Source organism: Perca flavescens, chromosome 9 (assembly GCF_004354835.1).
Source record: "Perca flavescens isolate YP-PL-M2 chromosome 9, PFLA_1.0, whole genome shotgun sequence".
In the NCBI taxonomy this organism is placed as follows: domain Eukaryota; kingdom Metazoa; phylum Chordata; class Actinopteri; order Perciformes; family Percidae; genus Perca; species Perca flavescens.
This window is the reverse complement of record NC_041339.1, coordinates 1,598,892-1,624,459: the sequence shown is the minus strand read 5'-3', so window position 1 is coordinate 1,624,459 and position 25,568 is coordinate 1,598,892. Positions and strand designations below refer to the sequence as shown.

The following is a 25,568-nucleotide window of genomic DNA, read 5'->3' as shown; positions in this document are numbered from 1 at the left end:
AAATGATCTGTTTTGGCTTTGTTTCAGTTGGTTCCATTAGGTAAAACAGTGTACCTACTGACTTCATAGTGGCAAACTGCTACGCCTTGTTGCACAAGTTGTATTGCTATATGGCTTAGGTAAATGCACATTATCTAGAATGCATTCATTCCAGACAATGTTGCCTTTCTTTTCTTCTGTTCACTATGTATGGTATAAGAGGGAGATTAGACTTATCCTATTAGCCTCATTTATCTTAGAGTTTGATAAGGGGCAGTGTAGTGGCTCAGTGGGGAGCACTGTTGTCTCACAGGCAAGATGAAGGTCCTTGGTTATCAGCTGTATGGTGTTTGGAGTTAGCATTTTTTGTGTGGGGTTTCTGCATATGCTCAGATTTTCTCCAATACCCCAAAGACTGTATTGTAAATGTATCTGCCTGGGTTTATTACAATGGTGTAATTTCGGCAGTGGTTGTAACTTACTATTAGTTTACCTGTCTAAAAGTGGTCTGTATTAGGTTGTTGTGTGCTTTACATTTGCTATTAAACTAAAGAATACAAAATGAAAACTTGGTAAGTCCAATTGACATTGCATGTGTACATAAAACATACTTATAGTGACTATAGTATCTACCTACTACTAATAAAGACCTAACTATCACTAGTAGTAGCTAAATTAGTTAAAGCTTCAGTGGGTAGAAGCAAAAAAAAAAGAAACACCAGAATTTGAAGTAGAGTGAGACTTTTTCCCTCTCTGTCGAAAGGGAAATGCATGCGCAGAGCAGCCAATAGGAACACTCTCACTGTAATGACCTGTGATTGGCCAAAGTCGCCCATCATGGGCTAGATTTCTAAAGCATGAAAACAAAGCCAAGAGATGCAGAAGTCTAGTTTTCTCTTAGACCGCTTCTAAAAGATTATTATGGATTTTTTTGCCCAACGACGCCAAAAAAGAAAGCACCTAACACAGCTTTCATAGCATCACCTAAAATTACATTAGCAGCTGTACCTTGCAGTGTGGACAAAAAACTAATGCTATTTTGGAGGTTTTTTTTGGATCCCTATGCAATACTTTAAAACACAAACTTGTATTATATTTATTAAAATACTTTATATACTTATAGTTAACCCTCCTGTTGTCCTCGGGTCAAATTTGACAAATTTTCAAAACGTTTCTATATCAGAAATTTTGGGTTTCTTTCAACCAAAAAAGATAAAAGATAACATATGGTTCCATACAACGCTCTTCACAAGTAAAATAAATGATCAGTTCACTACTTTTCATTGAATTTGGGTGTTTTATTCAATTGTATAGCATTTGAAAATAAATTATAATTATACATACAAAAAACGCAGACAAAAACGTTAAAAATAAGTTTGAATTTTACATTTTGACCCAGAAAAACAAAAAGCTGCGTGGTCGACGGACAACGAGGGTTAATTCAAGATATATGTGTATATTTTTTGGGGGGGCATTTTAGGACTTTAATTCCACAGGACAGATGAAGACAGTGAAAAGGGAGAGAGGGGGAAATGACATGCAGCAAAGGGCCGCAGGTCGGAGTTGAACCCACGGCTGCTGTGTCGAGGAGTAAATCTCTATGTATGTGCACCTGCTCTATCAACTGAGCTAACCCAGCCACATTTAAGATTTTTTTAAAAGGAAGTCAACTCCAACATGCCCCATGCTGTGTGTAGCGTGGGGAGTACGTGTGTTTTGTCATTAATCACCCTCCATACCCTCGGGCAGGTTCGTAGGCTACTGTACATTCCTTTGACTTTACCTTTCGTCCCTGCCCTAGCGGATGAGGCTAGCACCGCAGCTCGGAGCAGAGTTTCCTGTTGAGTTTCCCTGTTTGAGGGACAGGAACTCCCTGCTCCGCTTCCCTCCCCCGCCCATGATAACACCGACCGAGGAAAGACGAGAGAAAAAATAAAACTTGGATAGAGGACTTCCAAACCTTGACTTCTCAGTCGCCAGATGGATCAACATTCCGGTTAAATGGCTCTCTAGTCTGGCTCATAACCGCACAAGTTTTCCTTGCTAACCAACAACTCCGGGTGAGTAGAAATGATTGCTCGCGAAGTTGGTTTCAGTGTGTATTTCCAGCTAAGTTAACCAACCAACCCACGGTGGAAAAAGTTAAGCGGCATAGCTTCGGGTGTAGCCTTTCGTACAGCCGCTTTGTTAAAGCTGTGCGTTAAAAACTTATTTCAAATGGACTTCAGACTTATTTGCTTGAGGGGGTTAACAGCTTGTTGCAAAGCAAAGCCATTTTCCTGGCTCACAGGCCCGAGCTGTGACTAATCTCAGGCCACGGCACTGAGCAGGGATATGGCCATTACCACAGCTACATGTTGGAGGCAGGACTTGTTCACATCAAAAGCTCACTAATAACAAAGATTTTCTCGCGCTGAACTTCATTTTAGAATATTTTGTCACTGCTTGTGAGTTGGAGTAGAGCGTTAATGTGTCCTTCAGGTGTGATAGCCGCAGTAAGATAGTTGCTGTTAAAAAAAGTCAAAGTTATACACCAATAATTGAGCTAACTGTCAGTAAGTGTAACTGAATGAGTCTTTATCTCTTCATTTTCCTCCAACCTTCTGGTTGTTCCTTTGGGAATTAGCCTAGTAGCCTACTGCAATAGACAAGATGTGTTCAGGAACCAGACTGTATTCCACACCCTCCTGATGTTGCATTCGCTGCCCAGCCATTCATTGTAAATACCACTTCAGTCAGCCTTTATTTTTTAAACAAATTAGTTCTTCACATGGGGAAATTTTAGTAATGTCATATCTCATATTTTTGTACAAGATTATATTGTCACTTTAGATTTAATTGTGGCAACTGCTGTGTTGACTTTGAAACCCATCAAACCTGGAAAGTGTGGCTGTGTAATGAGATGAGGACTTTATTTGTTGTTACAGTAAGTAGACCCTTATCAGTGTATGGAGGACAGGAAGGAAGGAAGGAAGGAAGGAAGGAAGGAGGGAGGGAGGGAGGATGGATGATGATTCGTGGTAGGCCTAATACTGTAGGTTAAACCACATCTGTTGGCATTTTGGTGAAAGTGGTGTGTTTTTTCTACCTGTGGTTGAATTTCATCTTCAATGATGCTGTAAAGCTAATTTAGAATAACACACTTTAAGTGATATACTCTGTATTATTTATATAGTAGCCTACAGTGGTGAAGCCACTGAAACTGAATAGTTGGTTTCCATTTCCACTATATCTGTGTCTGATCACTTATTAAAGTTTTGAGAGAATGTAGAGACGTGTTAAAGCTCTTATGAAGGCTAAAATACCCTTGACTGTTGCATTTATTATTTCAGCAAAATGCTGTTGGGTTGATGGTACTGTGTTAATATAAGACTTTTTGGTGAGCACTTGATGTATGCACCACTGAGCATTCAGGAAGTGTTGTAAGGTGGTGTGAACTGTAACATTTTGGAGAAGTATTGTCATTTGTTTGCACTGACTTTAATGGTAAAACTGAGATACTTTCAGATTCATTTTGCATTGATAAGGTAGGAATTGGTGTGATAGCCCACCAAGTGGTTTCACACCTCAATCTAGAGAAACAATTACAACTTCCTTTAGGGTGGCACTATGTGATGCAAAAATCTGACACATGGATGGCTTTCATTGCAACTATCTGCTGTTTTCTGATTGCCATCTTTTAAGGAAATGCCGGCAGAGCATATGATTGTTGCTGTTGCATCTGTTTTATCACTTCAGAGAAATATAGTGGCTTCCTCCTTGTCTTCAGATGTGAAAGGGTGACAATGTAAGCTTCTGGTATAGCTTGCAAAAGTGTTAAACATTGAATCTGCTTAATCAGACATGAGACAATTGCATTTGAACATTGATAGCCATGCTGTACCACACATTAATGTTTCTGCTGCTGTTCAGTGGCTAGTTTAAAAGGTCAGTTCACCTTCACTCAAATGACACTTTTTTTTTGTGCTAAGGGTACTCGTACGGTCACCCAGTCGTGCATATAGTTTAATTTTTATCTGCGGAGGTTTTGAGATATCTCTCCTTAAATTGTCTGCTGCTCATTTTCAGGTTTATAATTGTATTTAGATGTTATCAGACTAGGTTTACATGGTTTAATTTTCAAAAAACACCATATTTTTGTTGTACACACGTGTGTTGAGCTCTCTGTTTTAGCTACAGAGTGAGACCTCTCACTTCTGTTCCATCTTTGTTGGGAGTCGCACATGCTCAGTAGCTAGGTAAGGACTACTAGCCAGTCAGAAGCAGAGTATGAGGGCATGCCCTGACAGTACCTAGATAAGGACTACTAGCCAGTCAGAAGCAGAGTATGAGGGCGGGCCCTGACAGTACCTAGGTAAGGACTACTAGCCAGTCAGAAGCAGAGTATGAGAGCGGGCCCTGACAGTACCTAGGTAAGGACTACTAGCCAGTCAGAAGCAGAGTATGAGGGCATGCCCTGACAGTACCTAGGTAAGGACTACTAGCCAGTCAGAAGCAGAGTATGAGGGCGTGCTACGCTAGCAGCTAGGCGAGCATTATAACGTGTGTTCCAAAGTAACCACGTTTGTCTCTGAAGTAAAGGCTGGACTACAATAGAGCTGTTTGGAGCAGTTTGTGAACAGTGTTTTCTGTTGGAGATGGTAAGTCCCTTTGGGGGGGACTTTGGGCTTTTTCACTTTGTAAACCTGTAACGGGGACAAAAAAAGATAAAGGAAAGGGGAAAAGCCAAAAAGGATATATCCTTTTTGGCTTTTCCCCTTTCCTTTTATTGTGTTACCGGTATATATCTTTTTTTGTCACATACATACATACATACATACATACATACATACATACATACACACACTTAAAATTATGATTTGATTGGAAGAATATATCCACATATTAACATGAAGACAACTGTAACACCTGAACAGTACATGTTGCCGTTATGTAAGAGAAAAGTAGTTAGCAAGCGATTACAGAAGTTTAAACAGGTAGCTAAAAGTAGTGAATAAATAGTAGAAATAAATAGCTAAAGGTAATGGCTAAACAGTTCAAATGGTAATTAATAAGTACTGGATAAATGGTTTAAATAGTTATCTAAAAGTAACATTAGTGGATATTTGGTCAAATATTCAGCTTCATTCTAAAATAGTAGTAGCCTAGAAGGCTTGTAGTATGATTGCTGACCAAACCAACCTTAACATTGACAGTAAAATTGTATAACAAATTTGACATTATTCACTTTTATATGATGACCACCTGTGGGAGGAACCGCTGGGGTCGGGTGCGCTGCCACATGGGTGGCAGTGAAGGTCAGGGGCCTCGACGGACCAGACCCGGGCGGCAGACGCTGGCTCTGGGGACGTGGAACGTCACCTCTCTGTGGGGGAAGGAGCCGGAACTGGTGCGGGAGGTGGAGCGCTACTGGTTAGATCTGGTGGGGCTTACCTCTACGCACAGTCTCTGTTCTGGAACCGTACTCCTGGATAGGGGTTGGACTCTTTTCTTCTCCGGAGTTGCCCAGGGTGTGAGGCGCCGGGCGGGTGTGGGGATACTCACAAGCCCCCGGCTGAGCGCCACTACGTTGGAGTTTATCCCGGTGGACGAGAGAGTCGCCTCCCTACGCCTGCGGGTTGTGGGGGGGAAAACTCTGACTGTTGTTTGTGCATATGCACCAAACAGGAGTTCGGAGTATTCGGCCTTCTTGGACACCTTGAGTGGAGTCCTGCATGGGGCGCCAGTGGGGGACTCCATTGTTCTGCTGGGGGACTTCAACGCACACGTGGGCAATGATGGAGACACCTGGAGAGGCGTGATTGGGAGGAACGGCCTCCCTGATCTAAACCAGAGTGGTTGTTGTTGGACTTCTGTGCTAGTCATGGATTGTCTGTAACGAACACCATGTTCGAACATAGGGATGCTCATAAGTGTACCTGGTACCAGAGCACCCTAGGCCGAAGGTCAATGATCGATTTCATAATCGTTTCATCTGATCTGAGGCCGTATGTTTTGGACACTCGGGTGAAGAGAGGGGCAGAGCTGTCAACCGATCACCATCTGGTGGTGAGTTGGGTCAGGGGTTGGGGGAAGACTCTGGACAGACCTGGTAAGCCCAAACGTGTAGTGCGGGTAAATTGGGAACGTCTGAAGGAGGCCCTTGTCCGACAGACTTTCAACTCACACCTCCGGCGGAGCTTTTCGTGCATCCCTTTGGAGGCTGGGGGCATTGAACCCAAGTGGACAATGTTCAAAGTTTCCATTGCTGAAGCTGCGGCGGGAGCTGTGGTCTTAGGGTCTTAGGTGCCTCAAGGGGCGGTAACCCACGAACACCGTGGTGGACACCGTGGTCAGGGAAGCCGTCCGACTGAAGAAGGAGTCTTTCCGGGATATGTTATCCCAGAGGACTCGGAGGCGGTTGCAGGGTACCGGCGGGCCCGAAGGGCTGGAGCCTCTGCCGTGAAAGAGGCAAAGCAGCGGGTGTGGGAGAAGTTTGGAGAAGACATGGAGAAGGACTTTCTGTCGGCACCAAAGTGCTTCTGGAAAACTGTTCGCCACCTCAGGAGGGGAAGGGGGAACCATCCAAGCTGTGTACAGTAAGGATGGGACACTGTTGACCTCAACTGAGGAGGTAATAGGGCGGTGGAAGGAGCACTTTGAGGAACTCCTGAATCCGACTAATACGCCTTCTATGTTAGAGGCAGAGCTGGAGGATAACGGGGGATTGTCGTCGATTTCCCAGGCGGAAGTCACTGATGTAGTCAAACAACTCCACAGTGGCAAAGCCCCGGGGATTGATGAGATCCGTCCAGAAATGCTCAAGGCTCTGGGTGTGGAGGGGCTGTCCTGGTTGACACGACTCTTCAACATTGCGTGGAAGTCTGGAACAGTGCCAAAGGAGTGGCAGACTGGGGTGGTGGTTCCCCTTTTTAAAAAGGGGGACCAGAGGGTGTATTACAGGGGTATCACACTTCTCAGCCTCCCTGGTAAAGTCTACTCCAAGGTGCTGGAAAGGAGGGTTCGGCCGATAGTCAAACCTCGGGTTGAGGAGGAACAATGCGGATTCCGTCCTGGTCGTGGAACAACGGACCAGCTCTTCACTCTCGCAAGGATCCTGGAGGGAGCCTGGGAGTATGCCCAACCGGTCTACATGTGTTTTGTGGATTTGGAGAAGGCGTATGACCGGGTCCCCCGGGAGATACTGTGGGAGGTGCTGCGGGAGTATGGGGTGAGGTGGTCTCTACTCAGGGCCATCCAATCTCTGTACGACCAAAGCGAGAGCTGTGTCCGGGTTCTCGGCAGTAAGTCGGACTTGTTTCAGGTGAGGGTTGGCCTCCGCCAGGGCTGCGCTTTGTCACCAATCCTGTTTGTAATATTTATGGACAGGATATCGAGGCGTAGTCGGGGTGGGGAGGGGTTGCAGTTTGGTGGGTTGGGGATCTCATCGCTGCTCTTTGCAGATGATGTGGTCCTGATGGCCTCATCGGCCTGTGACCTTCAGCACTCACTGGATCGGTTCGCAGCCGAGTGTGAAGCGGTTGGGATGAGGATCAGCACCTCTAAATTGGAGGCCATAGTTCTCAGCAGGAAACCGATGGAATGCCTTCTCCAGGTAGGGAATGAGTCCTTACCCCAAGTGAAGGAGTTCAAGTACCTTGGGGTTTTGTTCGCGAGTGAGGGGACAATGGAGCGGGAGATTGGTCGGAGAATCGGCGCAGCGGGTGCGGTATTACATTCAATCTATCGCACCGTTGTGACGAAAAGAGAGCTGAGCCAGAAGGCAAAGCTCTCGATCTACCGGTCAGTTTTCGTTCCTACCCTCACCTATGGTCATGAAGGCTGGGTCATGACCGAAAGAACGAGATCCAGGGTACAAGCGGCCGAAATGGGTTTTCTTAGGAGGGTGGCTGGCGTCTCCCTTAGAGATAGGGTGAGAAGCTCAGTCATCCGTGAGGAGCTCGGAGTAGAGCCGCTGCTCCTTTGCGTCGAAAGGAGCCAGTTGAGGTGGTTCGGGCATCTGGTAAGGATGCCCCCTGGGCACCTCCCTAGGGAGGTGTTCCAGGCACGTCCAGCTGGGAGGAGGCCTCGGGGAAGACCCAGGACTAGGTGGAGGGATTATATCTCCAACCTGACCTGGGAACGCCTCGGGATCCCCCAGTCGGAGCTGGTTAATGTTGCCCGGGAAAGGGAAGTTTGGGGTCCCCTGCTGGAGCTGCTCCCCCCGTGACCCGACACCGGATAAGCGGACGAAGATGGATGGATGGATGATAGTGTTAAACATTCGGAACACTTTGGTAACTGATGAAGGGGTATGTGAGTTCATCTGACAGGGCTGTAGGGGGACCTCAGACCAAAAATGTTGGGAAGCACTCTTTTCTTTTGTGATTATATTTTTTCTTTTTCCCTAGCCATCTCACAAGCTCACTCCAGGATTGACGGGACCCCTTCATTCTTCCATCTTCTTAAAATAATCTGGCTGGCTATTATCAACCCTCCTGTTGTCCTCGGGTCAAACCCGTTTTCAAAAAGTTTCTATATCAGAAATGTGGGTTTCTTTCAACTAAATTGTCAAAAGAAATAACGTGGATGGTTCCGTACAACGCTCTTCACAAGTTAAATAAATGATCAGCTGACTTACTGTCATTAAATTTGGGTGTTTTGGTCAATTTTATAGCATTTGAAAAAAGATGGATAAAAGCGTCAGAAAAATTGCTGAAAAAAATCTACAAAAACATCAGAAAAAGTGACCAAAAACTTGAACTAAAACATCAAAACATTGGGAAAAGTGTCAAAAAAGACGACCAAAACATTGAAAAAAGTTTACATTTTTACACAGAAAAGTAAAGTTTTATGGTTGACAGGAAGCCAACACAAGGGTTAAAGGAACACGCCGACTTATTGGGAATTTAGCTTATTCACCGTAACCCCCAGAGTAAGACAAGTCGATACATACCCTTCTCATCTCCGTGCGTGCTGTAATGCTGTCTGACGGTTCCAGCATTAGCTTAGCCCAGCACAGATCCTGCAGGTAACTGGTTCCAACTAGCCTACTGTTCCGAATTGTGACAAAAGTGACAAAATAACGCCAACATCTTCTTATTTACATGTTGTGATTTGTAGAGTCACAGCGTGTACAAAAAACAACCCAACATGAGACACAGCCATCTACTAACCGTAAACAAACCTGGAACTATATTCTCAGACAGGCTTGCTGCGAGCATATCGCTCCGCCCAAGTACTTTATTCTTCCGCCTGAGAATATAGTTCCCAGTTTGTTTACAGTTAGAAGATGGCTGTGTCTCATGTTACGTTGTTTTTTGTACACGCTGTGACTCTATAAATCACAACATGTAAATAGGAACATGTTGGAGTTATTTTGTCACTTATTCGGAGCAGTAGGATTACTGGAACCATTCACCTGCATGTTCTGTGCTGGCCTGATGCCGCTGGAGCCGTCAGACAGCATTACAGCACGCACGGAGATGAGAAGGGTATGTATCGACTTGTCTAACTCTGTGGGTTACGGTGAATAAGCTAAATTCCCAATAAGTCGGCGTGTTCCTTTAAACTAATCTGACTCTGGACCCAGGGTAGCAGAACAAAGTCCTGGTCGGTCTAGACTAGTGATTCCAACTGTTGTGCTTGGTGCCCCCCACAGCCCTGTCAGATGAACTCAAGTAGGCCTATGTGTTCATTTGAATTGATTTTAAAGTGGTTGTTATTTAACACTATTTTATTAATATAAGTAGCTATTGTAACAGTATTTAAAAAAAGAAAAAAAAAAGAAAAGATTTGGTCAGTTTAGTCAAGTTTGCATTAATTTGTCGACCACTTGCCACGAGTGTCAGAAGCTGGATATTTTAGCCATTGATCCGTTACTTCTGTTAAACATTTCAGCTAGAGCGGCATAGATTAATCCCTGTTGTCAACTATTAAATTAATGGCCAACTTTTTTGATAATTGATTAATCGGTTTGAGTGATGTTTTATTAAAAAAAGTAAAAAATTACATCATGTCCTGTGATAAGGTCCAGGAATTTTGGACCAGGATACATGATAACCTATGTCAGATTGCAGGGACCCAGGTTCCATTCAGCCCAAGATTATTGGTTCTGGGAGATGGGTCCATCCTAAGCAGGATGGATAAACACATAAGAAGCTGGGTCCAGACTAGTTTAATGATAGCCAGACAGATTCTTTTAAGAGGATGGAGGAAGGAAGGGCTGCCGTCTATCCAGGAGTGGGCTTGTGAGATATGGCTAGGGTGGCGACGTTGGTTTGCCAGATTGGATGTCTAGACTTGAAAATGGAGAAAGTACCTGAGCTCTCTGGAGGGCTCCTTAGAAGCTTTGTGCTGGGGAGAGACGTGTATGATGGGCTATGGTTGTCATTTATGCATGTTTATTTGGTTTATGGTTTTTGTCTATTGTGTCACTATTTTGTTGAATGGTCTTGAATATTGTACTGTGTCATCTTTTCTTGATTTTTGTCTCGGTGGGTGGTGATGACGAGGGGGGGATGTGTTCATGTTGTGAGTTGTATGTTTTAAAAATAAAATAAAAAATAGTTAATCACAAAAAAAGCAAACATTCTCTGATTGCAGCTTCTTAAAATGTAATTATATTTTCTAGTTTTTTTACTCTATGACAGTAAACTGAATATCTCTGAGTTGTGGACACAATTAATTGTAGCTATTTCAATCATGCAATATAATTACTTTTACCTAACTATTTCAACCATACTTGGGTAAGTGAATCTCTCTGCTCACTTGTTTACTAGTTTGTGGAATATGAATGCGTGGACATGTTTTTTCAATCACATTATAACATTAGTCAGGCTACAATCTTTCCATGTACCTCTTGGAAACTGCAGAAGTACCTCCTGGGGGTACAACTATCCCTGGTTGGGAATCCCAGGTCTTGATAACCCACAGGCCCTCCGCACTGTTTTCATAGGGACTATTTCTGGTATAAAGTAGTCCCTCCTGTTTGTTTGACTGGTTTTAGTTCTTCTTGTTTATGTCTTGACACTTTATCTCTTTTGATCGATGTTATTTTATCTACCTTTCTTTGTGTGATTTCAAAATGAGCTAAGAACCTTAAGTGAACCACAGGTATTATTATTACTGCTGCGTGGGAGGGCCTTGTGTTTGCCCTCTGCTTGACACACCTAGGTTACCTACTTTAAGCTCCTTACTGTGTAATTACAGAGGGAGCACTTACAAACACATGGTGTACAACTTCACCAGTGGGCATACAGGCCAACGACCTGGCAGGCTAAAATAACACTTTAAGATGCATGCCTTTTGTAATTGGTCTCTTGTCTGTTTCTTATAAGAGGAGAGAGCTCTGCAGTCTTAACAGGAACTGTGCACTAAAGCAAAAGCCACCAAGGTTCCTTATTTTTTTTTTTTATAATGAAAATGGTTGTTTGTCAAAGGCTACTTTGTGTATTATATATATTTTTTTCCTTATTTTCGAATAGGCAGTGTCTAAGTACAAAAATTGATTTTTTGAAATGCAGATCTGTGTGTTTTATGCTTTTATTGGTTACTTTCAGTTTCTCTGACATCAGTTCAGTGTCAGTCGTTCCCTGTGTTGAAGTAGACCGTGCATCACATGCTCTCATCGTCTGTGATTCATACTTCTCTGTTTTGTCACCAAGTTGTCTGATCTGCAGTATGTTACACTGCTTACTTGACTGTTTGCAGTTCAGTTTGGCAAACTAAAAAAAGACATTTGGCTGAATCATTAATGAGACGGATTATGGAAACTGCTTTACATAGATGGCTCTCCCCATCTAACTTCCTTCCCTTTTTGAAAAGCTGCATTTTGCAACTAATCTCATCTATTTTTACACTCTTTACAGTTAAATAACTTTGTACTGTATTTGAGATTACATTTATTGATAACTTGTTACCAAGGTGCGATTTGTGAAAAAATCAGTTTCTTGATCATGCAAAACAAAACATGCAATAATTAATTTAATGGCGGCTAAACATCTAGCTACGGCCGCTCAGATTTTATTGTCCTATCGCAGTGTTCACATTACAGCACTCTACTTAGTTTTAAATACTTCTATTTTAGGTATATAATATGGTCTATTGTTGAAGTGATAGTGATCACTTTGAGGGGGGATGCATTTAGTCCCCACTGGAGATACAAATAATTCAGCAGAGGCAGGGATATGTAGCCCAGAAATCCCACATTACATCCATATTGAGTAAACAGTAGGAACTAAAGGGCTGCAATTCCTGTACTTTTCACCAGATACCGACGTGACCATCCTCAAACGCTCTTAGACCTAAAAGGTTAGCACTTGAAGCTCAGTCATTGCTTCATTTTAAGTACAGAGCCAAAACAATAGAACATGTGTCACAGTCCAAACTTATGAACTGACTTGCCATGCTCATGCATTTATGGTGACATATCACTTTGTCAGGGCCGTGCCTGTGATGCAGCTTTTCAGAGCAGTAGCGTGTGAATTCAAGTGAAATCAAACTACTACTTTAGTGTACAAACTAATCAATGTCATCTAAAGATGCTCTCCAATTAGACCCTATACTGCCTTAAAACAAATTAAATAGTGTTTATATTTGTGGCCGGGTTGGTTCAGTGGTAGAGCAGGCTCACATATACTGAGAGGTTTATGCCTCGACGCAGAGGTCCAGGGTTCGAGTCCGACAATTTCCTGCATGTCTTCCCCCCCTCTCTCTCCCCTTTCTCACCTAGCTGTCCTGTCCATTAAAGGCCGAAAAGCCCAAAGAAATCATCTTAAAAAAAATAAAAAGTGTTTATATTTGTTGTACTTTACAAAAAAGATGTAGTAATGATGTCTAATTTTTCAAGAAGTGCCCTTCGGATAGTTGGAAAAAGTAACAAATTTGACCATACAATATTTTAAAACGTATTTTGGCTTGTTACAAACTACTATACTTTATGTATGCAAGGAAGTCTTAAAGCTACCATAACATCCAACCAACCAACCAGCATTTTTTGTCTACGTCTCATTTCTGTGATCAAAAGAGCAGCTGCTCTTTGTAATCTGATGCTGTCGACGGTGGTCACGGGCTTTGTAGAAATCTTTGTGGAGTAAGTGCATGCCTGCGCTTGCATTAGCCATCCAGGTCCTCTGTGTGTTATGTATAACGCCTGCATATGCCAATGTGTGCAATGTTAGCCCCTTCAAATTCTTTCAAACTATATGGACTTTCAGACAACATATTTGTTTCCTGCTTGTCCTTTGGAATGCGCCTTGGTTGACATACTTAAACATCACTCAGAATCCACTGGTTTCTTCAGTTTGTCAGATGTAATTACCTTTATCATTCAGACCTCGTATTAATTAGATTTTCTTCTTTTCCTCAAGCAATAATGAACTGTCCTTACCCAATGGCGTACAAGGATTGACAGCAGAGCAAAAAAAATATAGATATAAAAAAACATCTTAAATTCACAATCAGTTTACGGTACTGAGTGGTACAGCGGTCAAAGAAATGTGTGGCTACAAACCAAAGAACAAAAACTGAATGACAGCTCAGCTCTTATATACCTGCTGCTGATACAATTCCTGCCTCAATCAGCTGATTGTCAAAAGGCTGTGATGATACGCCACATACCAAGATCAATTAACACAACTCGCTAGTTTATAATGAGTCTAGTTTACTCTCAATATCAATGCATTTATGCACAATTCATCAAAATAAAAGTGAATATCGAAATCATAATCTTGGCTCCAACATGGACCCCCCTCCTCTTTGTGCTCTGTGCTGTACTTCCAGCTACAGAGCAGGAGGTCAGTGGCCGGTGCACACAGTGACTGCCAGGCTTTTGTGTTGGCCGTTAGTCGCTGTGTGTGGATTGTTTTGACTCGCTGTCCGTTCTGATTGCAATAGGTTTTTTGATTGTTCGGTGTCAGTGACGTCCGAAAGTCAGCAGTCAGCAGCAGCAGCAGTCAGCAGCAGCGTGAGAATACAAACCAAATGTATCGGCTTCATTTGAAAGAAGTATTTTGTGTTTCAGTGTTTTTCCTGGAAGTAGTTACATAAAACATCCACGAGGCATGGGAGCAGCAAATGGTAGCATGTTGCAGAAAGCAACATTTGTGTATTTTCACACAGTTTGTGAACTCCCACTGTTTTGGCAATGATGTTCTGTTATCACTTGGAAGACCAAAACAATGACTCTGAAATAGCAACATCTTTCCATCTAAAATAGCCTGTGTCAAATGCACATTTTCAATTTTAGCATATAGTATAAATTGATAACTCGTAGCAAAGACATGTGGGAAACCCCTGTCTAATTTGCATTAACTACATGGAGTTGTTTCTAGGGCTTCAACCAGAGCTGCACAGATTAATTGGTTAATCGATTACTTGGCAACTATTTAATTAATTGCCAAGTGTTTTGGTCGATTAATCGGTTTGAGTTATTTCTAAGAAAAAAAAGTAAAAATTCTTAAATGTGAACATGTTCTAGTTTCTTCTGTCCTCTGTGACAGTAAACTGAATATCTTTGAGTTGTGGACAAAACAAGACGTGAGGACATCCTCTTGGGCTACACCATTTTCAGACATTTAATAGACAAAACAACAAAGGGATTAATCGAGAAAATAATTAACAGATTAATCAACAATGAAAATAATCGTTAGTTACAACCCTAGCTCCAACTAACAATTATTCTGTCCACAACTCAGATATTCAGTTTACTGTCATGGAAGAGTGAAGAAACCAGAAAATATTCAAATTTAATAATAATGATACTGGGAAAGGGGAACCTAAAGCACTCTGTGAAGCTTCTGTTCAGAGCCGAAGGTGCGATGTCTGCAGCTGCGTCGGCTTACTGGTTAGCTTGGGGATTGTAAGGTTTTCAGCTTGAAGTTCAGTTTAGCCCATCCTCTGCTAAGCTGCTGCCTCCACGCTGTCCGGCGGCTCTAGGATTTTTCCTCCTCCTACATAAAAGTTTCCCTCTTATGCCTTCCACTGTGACTTGTGTTGTCAAACCAAAACAATGTAAAACTTGAACCAAAAATGAAGCCAGAGTGCTGTAAGTCTGGTCTGTCAGTCACTTGGTTTTGCTGGTGCATACTGCAGGGCCTGCCACAATTTATTGTGTTTGATAAGAACTATAGGTTCTGCTTTCCTGGACAAAAGGCTGTAAACATGATTGTTTTTGTCAATTTCAGCAGCATGACGTCCACAGTGACTTTAGAAGATGCCCTGTCCAACGTGGACCTCCTGGAGGAGCTGCCTCTCCCGGACCAGCAGCCATGCATCGAGCCCCTCCCCTCCTCCATCATGTTTCAGGTCAGTGCTGACAGCTGTGCTTTGCTACTGTCCAACCACACGCCTTCTACATGCACATGCACATGCACACACACACACACACACACACACACACACACACACACACACACACACACACACACACACACACACACACACACACACTTCCTCTGCTGCGTGCAGTTATTTTAATGATAATGCTTTGTCCGTTCAGAGTCATAGTTCTTCATACTAACTTAGTTCATACTATGGGATAACGTTGTTGAATATCACAATAACGATATTACTAGCGATAAATAAACATATTATTGTTTGTTTGTTTATTGTTTGCACACATTCATATAAAAAAATATAACAATAGAAAGAGAAAAGGTATGTGTAGGAGAGGGCAGAAACCCTTGGGGAAGGGGGGCTTATAGCGAAACCTCACCAGGTCACTAGAACCTAATTTACAGGAAATAAAAAAATAAATAAAAACAAAGGACATGAAATAAACTCAATATGGTGAAATTTAAATAAGAAATATAATGAAAGAGAGAGAGAGAGGGAGAGACAGCGCTGTGAAGGAATAATCTCTGAGATTGCATTATGTTCTGACAGCTCACAGCAATTCAATTATTTTTTATTTCGCAAGTCAAGAAAGTCTCAGTTTATTGTTAAACTGTTGCTGGCCAGCTGACAGTCTTGCCTGGGCCCAGGACGAAATCATCTTAGATGCCCCCCCCACTGCGCCCAGATCTCTCCATTTCCCTTGCTCTTCCTCTCCTCTTCCTTTCCTCTCTTCTGCTTTTCCTCTCCTCACATCTCTCGCTGAAATTGTGTGATCAGTCTCATCTCTCTCTCAGAGTCTCCGATGGGGCAGCGGGCCCCTCCCGCATCACTGTGACTCTCTCTCTCTCTCTCTCGCTCTTCTCTCTCTCTTCTCTCTCACCGGTAGCCTGACTCCGTCCCTCCGTTGCGGGGCAGCGGTCCCCTCCCGCATCACTCTCTCTGTCACCTGACTGCAGCTGGCTCTCTCTCCTCTCGGTCTGCTCCTCTCTGACGGAGTTACCAAACTCAACTGTTTCTGTCAAAGGTAACGTGTTGTGTCAGGCGTTATATAAACTAATGGACGTTAACATTAGAGCTGCCTGTTAGGTTACGTTACAAGGCTCGTAAACGTTGGCTGCGCTGTTTCTTACCTTGCTCTACGTTGACTTTACTAATTCCAGCTTCACCGTCACCACCTTTTTTTGAAATATGTGTTTAGAACATCTCTAAGGCCTCTATTTTCTTCTTCTTCTCTTTTTCTCTTTTCTTTCCTTTTCTGAGCACTGGACTTGTGCTGACCGGACATTTTGAGCGTACTGAACTTCAAATCAAATGACAACATCAAATTTTGATCAGTGGCCAAACTATTTTTGTGTTGGGGGTGGGGGGGTTCTTGACCACTATTTCAAGGACAACTAGGAACGAAACAAATAAAAAGCTTTTATGTAACTCAAATATTAAATATTTTTTTCCACAAATAGGCCTATTTTAAACATTTAAAAAATATATATTTTAATTTAATGAGGGCCCTACCGTGGGCCCGGGACAACAGACACGTTTGTGTCCCCCCCCCCCCATCGGCGGGCGTGTGGATGGATAAACATGGATGACGTCTCTCTGTAACGGTTACTCAAATGAGCAGATTATCTGCTGAAAACACTTGACTGGATAAAACCCATCTGGTACGATAACGTTACATGTGTTGTGGAATAGAGCTAAGCTAGCTAGCTAGCGAGCAAGTTGAGCATCAAGCTAGGTGATGTAAGTTGTGTGAGACAAGAGATGTAGTTCACTCTTTGGTTGACTTTCTTTGGTTGAAAAAATATCTTTTAAATTGACGAACATCATATTTGTAATCCATGGCTGAATTCAAACCGGGCCAAAAACTAATTATCTCTCCATTGACTCCCGTTCATATTTTTTCGAAAGATGGGTCCCATGGACCGGAAATAGAAGGGCGTGACTTTGGCTCTCTATAGCAGGAAAAGACACACAGACAGACAGACATTCCTGCAATTTATAGATAGATTTCTAGATAGATAGAGAGGAGGAGCTGCATGTCAGGTGTATGTACTTATTCCATTGTAAAACACCTTTTGTATTTTATAAAGTGCTGCCCTCTGGTGGTACGAGAAGAAGGAAGGTACAACAAACGTGATTGTCTCATTGACATTGAATGAATATTTGTGCTATTATAAAAAATAGTTGGAAATGGTCTGCTATGGTGTGGCCCTGAAATTTGACCCTATAGATAAAAACACGTTTGCAGAATGTTTATATTATAGATATAGAATAGAATTTGTAGCAATTCTAACAAATCGTTTTTGGATGAAATTAAGTTTATGCAAGTATTCGGAATATTTACTGACCCATACAACAATTACAATATGTAAGATAAGGATAAATTAAACTATAATACAATGTCAATATGCAGGATTTATTAAGAGGAATATTAAAGTGTACTCAGTTCTGCATTTCTGCTGCCTTCAGTATTCTGGTAAAATACAACAAATTGCTTGTTTAGTTTAAAACAAATGAAAGGAAATAATTTCCAACTTTCTTTTATTGAACAAATTTAACATTATATTGAATATAAAAGGGACCACTAAAAAAGTGTCTTTAGCGATATGGTTATTGCGCCAGTTGATATCGCGATGACGATTTTTAGGGATGCACCAAATCCAGATTTTTGGGGTTCGGCCAAATCCTGAATCCACTGGTTCAGATTCTGCTGACTCCTCCTCCCATCGTCAGTCCATGAACACAGTAAACACATGAATGAAGTTAACAGGGACTGTCCTTCCTTTGCCGTACCTGAAGTTGCTGCATTCTGGCTGCTGTCTGGAGATTCCTTCATGCACAACTCATATTCTTTCAGATGTTTCATACCAAATGTTGTAACAGCGGCCATGTTGTGTATTGTTTAGGGTCCTCGCCACCACCAGATAAATCGGCATTGCAAGTTGAACATGTAGCTGGACTTGAATGGCCTTCTTTTGACTGAAAGTACTGCCAAACTACACTTTTTCTGCTCACCAGTTCCATTTCCACTTTCTCACAGCCTGCTGCATTGAACGCTCCACCTACGTAAACATCTTCCCGTAATCAACGGAGCAGTCATTATGTCGACCAGCGTAGCGCGCTGAGTGCAAGCGTAGGGTTCGGTTCGCTGGAAAAAAGTTCTAAGGTTTGGCAGAAACCGAACCCCGTCAAAAAGTCCGATATTCGAAGCCAAATCCTGGATTCGGTGCATCCCTATTTTCTGTTGTGGGGGATAAACAGACATGGAGACATTTCATGTGCTGCACTTACATAGAATAAGAGTAAAATAGTTAATAGTTAACCAAAATTATGGTAAGTGTGGACATGTACATGTTATGTAGGGCTTTGACTCCGAACTTTGTTATTCGAATATAATTTGAATATTTAAAACAATAATGATATTCGAACGAATATTAGGCAGCCCTTAATATTTGAACCTGTTATGGGCATTATGTTTTGTAAATGTGTTTGCTTGTAAACATTGTTTTCAATTCAGATTCCGAGGCTTTTTCCACGCCCTTCAAAATGTAACTACACGTCTCTCGGCCGTGGCTTGGTAGCGTTGCATTTCCCCCGACTCATTTCCTGGTTCTCCTTCTCCATAAACAATGTGAGATCAAGGAGAGGGTTAACTTCTCCTGCTCCAGATCTCTCACTGTGGTCAGAAAGAACAGGGGAGACTCTTTGTTTCTCTCACTATGACTCTAAAGTCACTACTCACTCTGAAGCTACCGGTAATCACCGTCACTCTCTCACTCTACACACAGACACATGCACGCCGGCTCGACGCACACACCAGCGCACAAGTATAAACATTAGACCACTTACGTAGGCTACGGTGATAGCTCCGAACTTCCTGTCGAAAGCGTCGTCGTGGCAGCGTGTTTTTCTTCTGAAAACTGCCTATTGACAGTGACTGATACACTGCCCTCTGGTGGACAGAACATATACAACATAAGTTTGATAAAAATATAGGTCTTACTGTAGGCATTTAATGGTCAAAATATTATTAATAAATATTTGAATATTAATAAACAAACGACCATCGAATATAATTTTTGGGCAAAAGTCAAAGCCCTAATATTATGTACACATTTACAACCGATAGTGAATATATAAAATGTTGTTCTTTTAATGACTAGATTTGGCACCATGGCAACAGAGGTTATATTAAAGTAAAACTTCCCTTTTCTTTCCCCCCCCAATCAGAAACTCTTAACTCTAACTTTCTCCACTACTTTATCCTTATCTGCACTATCCCCCTTTCTGACTTTCAGTTCTACTACAGCAAGAGTTTCAAATGGTCCATCTGGATGCGGATTGATCAGAGGTTGAACCTACATCAACCACAGATAGCTTTATGATATCACTATTTCCTGCAAAGGCCATAGGATCATGTATAGATCAGTACATACAGTGGGGAGAAGGTTTTCCTACTTACAAAGCATGTAGAGGTCTGTAATATTTATCATAGGTACACTTCAACTGTGAGAGACGTTGAAGTCACATTGTATGATTTTTAAAAATTAATTTGTATTTTATTGCATACAAAAACATAAATAAAATAATTAAATACATTTAATTAAGAGAAATAAACTGCTGCAGTTGGTTTAGAACGGCTATGAGAACCAACACATAAAGCCATAAACAAAAATGTAAATTGCAAACAAATAAGTTATAATATCTACATTAGTATATTTCCCAGTTGGTTTAATTGATCAAAATATAATATATCAATATTATTTTAAAGAGTGCTAATTGTTGCTTCTCTTGTGCCCCTGGGCTGTTGGGAGATCCAATGTACAGTAAGTGAACATATTGATTTCCAATTATTTGGAAACAGGATTGAGAAACAATCTAGTTTTCTGTGTTACATTACAAAAGATGAAAGAAGCCAGTGTTAGTGTCATTTTTGTAAACATAATTTCCCAATCTTCCCACAGCCCAACTTCAACACCAACTTTGAGGACCGAAATGCGTTCGTCACCGGCATCGCCAGATACATTGAGCAGGCCACCGTCCACTCCAGCATGGTACAGTAGGAGTGTCCCACCTCTGGGAAATCACTTTTTAGCGATTCATTTTTCAGTGTCAGTTCTCTCTAACCTCCGTAATTACTTGGTAGGAAACATGAATCCACCAGAATGGGGTCAAGGGCTTGTTGTGAACAGGATATGCCATTTGGTATTGTCTAGCAGGCAGCTTCTAGGATCCAGGCCCAGAAGCAAATGGCCCGGGGACAAACGGATGCTTTGGACCATCTCGTAACAGGAATAGTAGGGCTTTGTGTCTAATTAGTGAGGGATAATTGCTCGGGGTCTGAATCAAACAGCACTTTGTATCAAGGCACGGCTGGCTTGGAAGCACTAATGCACTTCCCTGCCACCGGCTGGGATTAAATGACAGAAAAGAAGCAATAGTGCATGCTTTTTGTAGTCCTTATGTGTCTTGTTTTGTGTCTGGATATAGTTTAGAAAATGTGAGTTTGAATTTTTTTTATGTTGTGGTGATCTTCAGTTATTGACCGACTGGTTTTGTTTGTTGAATTAGAATGTGATGTTGGAGGAGGGGCAGGACTACGCCATCATGCTCTACACCTGGAGGAGCTGCTCGCGTGCAATACCACAGGTGATCACTGTGTGTCTGGTAACATTGTGTGCTCTCATGAGACAATTAGTCAATCTATTGACAGAAAATAATGAACTATTTTGAAAATCTATTAACCATTTTAGTCATTTTCCAAGCGAAAATTATTCCAGCTTCTAGAATTTGAGGATCGGCAGGCTATGTCTGTCTCATAATGTTTGTCTGATATCACTGTAAATTGAATATCTTTGGGTTTGGGCCTGTTGGTGGGATAAAATACGCAATTTAAATGTGTCGCTCTGGAAAATTGTGATTGTGGCACTTTTATAACACTTTATTATCTGACATGTTAAAACAGTTAATCTAGAAAAGAATCTCCAGATTATACTGTAACCTTGCTTTTCCCATAACAATTCTTACCGTTTGTCTTTTTCTCTCTCAGGTTAAATGCAACGAACAGCCCAACAGAGTGGAGATCTACGAGAAGACCGTGGAGGTCCTGGAGCCGGAAGTCACCAAGCTGATGAATTTCATGTACTTCCAGGTGAATTACATTCTACATTCAGCGGGCACTCTCCTTGACTGCCTACTGGCCAAGTTCATTTTCATTTCATTTCATTTTTTATTTATTAAACCGGAAAAGATTAAAGACAATCGGGCCTGACTCAGTGTAAAACTGATTTTCAGCAGGTTCCTGCTCTGCAGAACATAAACACCACATACACAACAAAACTCCTAGACAGAAACAGTAACAAACATACAGACCAGGAGAATGAGCAGCAGGGCAAAGCCATAAAGCTGACTTAATGGTCGCAGGTAAACCTCTCCATTAAATAGCGAGCAAATGTTAATTTAAATGATGTTATTGACGTTAAAGTTCTGATGTGCTGTGGAATGTCATTCCAGACTTTAGTGAGCACATAGAAAAAAGATCGCTGTCCATAACAGTTTGTAAAAGCCGGTAAAGGCAAAAGTCCATTTGTAGCAGATCTCGTAATGCGCTCGGACCTTGAACTAGGTTTTGGAACCAACGTAGACAGAGCAGCTACAATGTGACAATTTAAAATTTGATAATACAGTTTTATCCCAAGGCTTAATTTATAATTCTCAAATGTCAAGGCATTACACAAAGATAGTGCAGTACAGCGGTGAGTCCATCCAGGAAGCCTAACATGTAGCTTATAGGCTTTGTTATAGAGTCTTATTACTGGTTCAAGAATCTCATTTGTTGTAAGTGACCAAACAGGTAAACAATACGACAAAGTGGACGTAATGATGGCATGAAGATAAGTCTTTGAGACAGAGAGCAGCAAATATGATCTTATTTTACTATAAACAAATAACTTTTGGTTTAACTTTCTGGTTAAGATTCGGACATGCTCACAATAAGTAAGATGTGAGTCAAGAGAGACTCCAAGATACTTATAAGTGGATACAACTGAAAGTGTTTGATTAGAAAACATGATGGGATTGGATATGGATAAATGTCTCCGAGATGAATGGAAGTACATACATTCTGTTTTCTTGATATTAAGTGTTAAATGATTCTCTTGCAACCAGTTATGTAAATGTTGGAGATCTGTGTTAAGTTTGTGATTAATTGTATCAATATTTGAGCCAGAATAAAAAATAACAGTGTCATCAGCATATAGCAGAGAACTAGAAAATGTAAACACATTAGGAAGATCATTAATATAAATAACAAAAAGTAAAGGACCTAAAAAAACTTGCAAAAACCTAATCATTTCTCTCTCCTCTTTCTTTCTTTAAGCGCACAGCAATCGACCGTTTCTGCGGAGAAGTCCGTCGTCTCTGTCACATCGAGCGCAGAAAAGACTTTGTCTCCGAGGCATACCTGCTAACCCTCGGAAAGTTCATCAACATGTTCGCTGTGCTGGATGAGCTGAAGAACATGAAATGCAGCGTCAAGAACGACCACTCCGCCTATAAACGGTATTCAGGAACATTGAACGTGAAAGTGCATACATTCACACACTTGATAACCACAGACACTAGATGGCAGCATCACTCAGCACCCATTAAGACATTCTCTATGTCCTCCTATACTGCTTAAATGTATTTGTGATAACCAGGTTTTCAACCCAGGGGAAATAGTAACTAGCTGTATGTGAATGGATAGAAGAGCGTGTCAGTGTTCCAGAAATATAATGAGCTATGTTTTCAAACTACAGTTCCCATAGTTTTGGGGATGTAAACAGGAAGTATAATGCCATGGATTCAGGGATTTAGCTGTGAGCTGTGTTTTTCTAAGCCTTTATTTGTTAACGCCTTGGCTGATTGGCACCATTAAAAGTATGCCCAATCAGCTATTAACAATTCCTGTTTGCAATGTTCCCGTTGATCTACAACTATCACTGGATTACTTTGGAGTTACTGGAAAACCTAAAAACTAGGGGTGTGACGAGACACTGACACAAACTTTTTCCAACTGCAACTCCAATTTCGCTCTGCAAAAGTTAACTTAGAGTCAACTTTGAAGAACCGGCAGGGGGATCCTCTATGCTTATTTCCAGGTCGTAGCCAGACTCCATGCTGATATCTGATATCACTAGACAACTTTTCACCTCAACCAGAAATATTGTCACATTTTAATATTGCACCACTATTAAAAAAAACACAATGATTTATAAAGCTGCAATGAGTAGAATGCAAAAAAAAAAATACGCCAGAATTTGAAGTCCAGTGAGACCTCATCCTGCAGTTCCCCCTTTTCCCCTTTTTGTCGCACAGGCAATGAATGGACAGAACAGCCAATAGGAATTCTCTCTCTCTCTCTGAAATGACCTGTGATTGGCCAAAGTCTCCTGTGACGGAAAGATTTTCTGAAGTCTGAAAACAGAGCAGTGCGGAAGTCTAGTTTTTTCTCAGACCACTTGAATTACAATATGATGAAAGATTATTTTTGTCTAACAATGCAAAAAATAAATTGCCTACCACAGCTTTAAAGCTGCTGTAGGTAAGATTGTGAAGATCCAGGACTTTGCCAACAAATTTGAACATTGACAACTTCTCAGTCCCTCCCCCCTTTCTGCTGAAGTCTAAACCGTCTCCTAAGCCCCTCCCACACAAGGGAGTTTGACAGAACTGCCGGCACGTCAGACAACATTTTCAATAACTAAACACTAACACAATGTATGTTAACTTTACTCACCAACAGTAAAACGATGCTAACTAGCAGGCTACCGTTAGCCATTTCAGCATCATATCAGACCGACCACTGTGCAAACCTAGCTTTGTGGACTTTTGACTACTAATAACCAAGTGAAAGATAAATCATTCCTGTTAATTATGTTACCTGTTGAGAAGAAATGTGGCTACATCTGCATCGTTCTTCAGATCTTTAAAATACCGGAGCTCACGCCACCTCTGAAAAGCCACTTCACCCGAGTTTTGGGAAACTTTTCTGCAGCTCGTGCGCGGGGAAGGGGGAGGGGAGAACCCCGTGTGTGCGTGTGCGTGTGCGTGTGCGTGTGCGTGTGCGTGTGCGTGTGCGTGCCTGAGCAGTGATTGACAGGCAGATAGACCCCCCCTGTGGCCCTAATTGGAGAAAATCAACCGGGAGCGGTGGAATTTTGCCAATCGCACTACAGGCTGTAGATGGTGCCAGAGGAGTTGGATTTTTTTTTATATTATGTATGTCATGTAGTTCTACTGGAACATAGGGTCAGTTTCAGCAGATATGACAGAAAATTAGTTTTATAAGACTTACCTACTGCATCTTTAAGGAATGCATGGAGAATCGTCTATTTTCTGTTATTTCTAAGTGGAGTTATGGACCATTATGGTATGTGAGAGTATAATGAATGAATTAATTTGAAGACTGCATTTTATAAATTTCTTAATATTTGATAGAGCAGCTGGACAATGACAGGAAGTGGAGAGACATAGAAAGAGAGGAGATGCAGCAAAGGGTCGCGGGTTGAACCTCTGTTAGACTGATAGAAGAAAGATGTTTAATCTTAGCTTGGTGTAATATTTTTTCTTTTCTAACAAAATCGTTTTCTTACCTTCGCCCAGTGCTGCCCAGTTCCTGAGAAAAATGTCTGAGCCTTCATCCATCCAGGAGTCTCAGAACCTGTCCATGTTCCTGGCAAACCACAACAAAATCACTCAGGTTGGTCAGATGTGCATCATACTGTTCATTCAACATTATTATGATTAGATCATTTTCACCAACAGCCAGGTGGTGTTGCTGCTGTTTTCTTAAACTTGTTTCAGGGTTCCCAGACAGGTCTGGAACATCTGCAAAAATACATGGCATTTAAAAGACCCACTGTTTTTTTAAATTTTGTCAATAAAAAGGCCAAAGCCACAGACTGATATGCTCCAGTTTTCTTGCCTTGCTATTATCACAATGTACATCCTGTTAGAGCAGGGGTGTCAAACATATGGCTCATGGGCCAGAACCGCCCCACCAAAGTGTCCAATCAGGCCCACTGGATGACTTTGCAAAGTGTGAAAATGGCAAAGAAGTAATTAATTCCAATTCCAAATGTATCACTTAAATCTCAGAGAATATCCGAGTTCTTTTTGGAGTTTTTTCTTGGAATATTACCCCTCTCTCCCGGGTCCGTAACATAATTCCTTTTTATACAATGGCCTTAAAACTCTGTCGTAGCTGAAGCAACTTGCGTTTGCCAACATGA

At 41.7% G+C, this 25,568-nt stretch overlaps 1 protein-coding gene across 2 annotated transcripts in view; it reads left to right on the top strand.

Annotated features, from left to right (window-relative positions):
* The first annotated feature begins 1,753 nt into the window (after positions 1-1,753).
* cyfip1 (cytoplasmic FMR1 interacting protein 1) overlaps positions 1,754-25,568 on the top strand; it is a 51,479-nt gene continuing 27,664 nt past the window's right edge. The window contains exons 1-7 of one of the 2 annotated variants that reach the window (XM_028586660.1): positions 1,754-2,039; positions 15,147-15,264; positions 20,259-20,348; positions 20,866-20,943; positions 21,344-21,445; positions 22,673-22,854; positions 24,940-25,036. In XM_028586660.1, coding sequence (XP_028442461.1) covers positions 15,148-15,264; positions 20,259-20,348; positions 20,866-20,943; positions 21,344-21,445; positions 22,673-22,854; positions 24,940-25,036 — 666 coding nt within the window. In that variant the 5' untranslated portion in view covers positions 1,754-2,039; position 15,147. Of the gene's footprint in view, positions 2,040-15,143; positions 15,265-20,258; positions 20,349-20,865; positions 20,944-21,343; positions 21,446-22,672; positions 22,855-24,939; positions 25,037-25,568 lie in introns of both variants that reach the window. The other variant, XM_028586659.1, reaches the window with a different exon arrangement.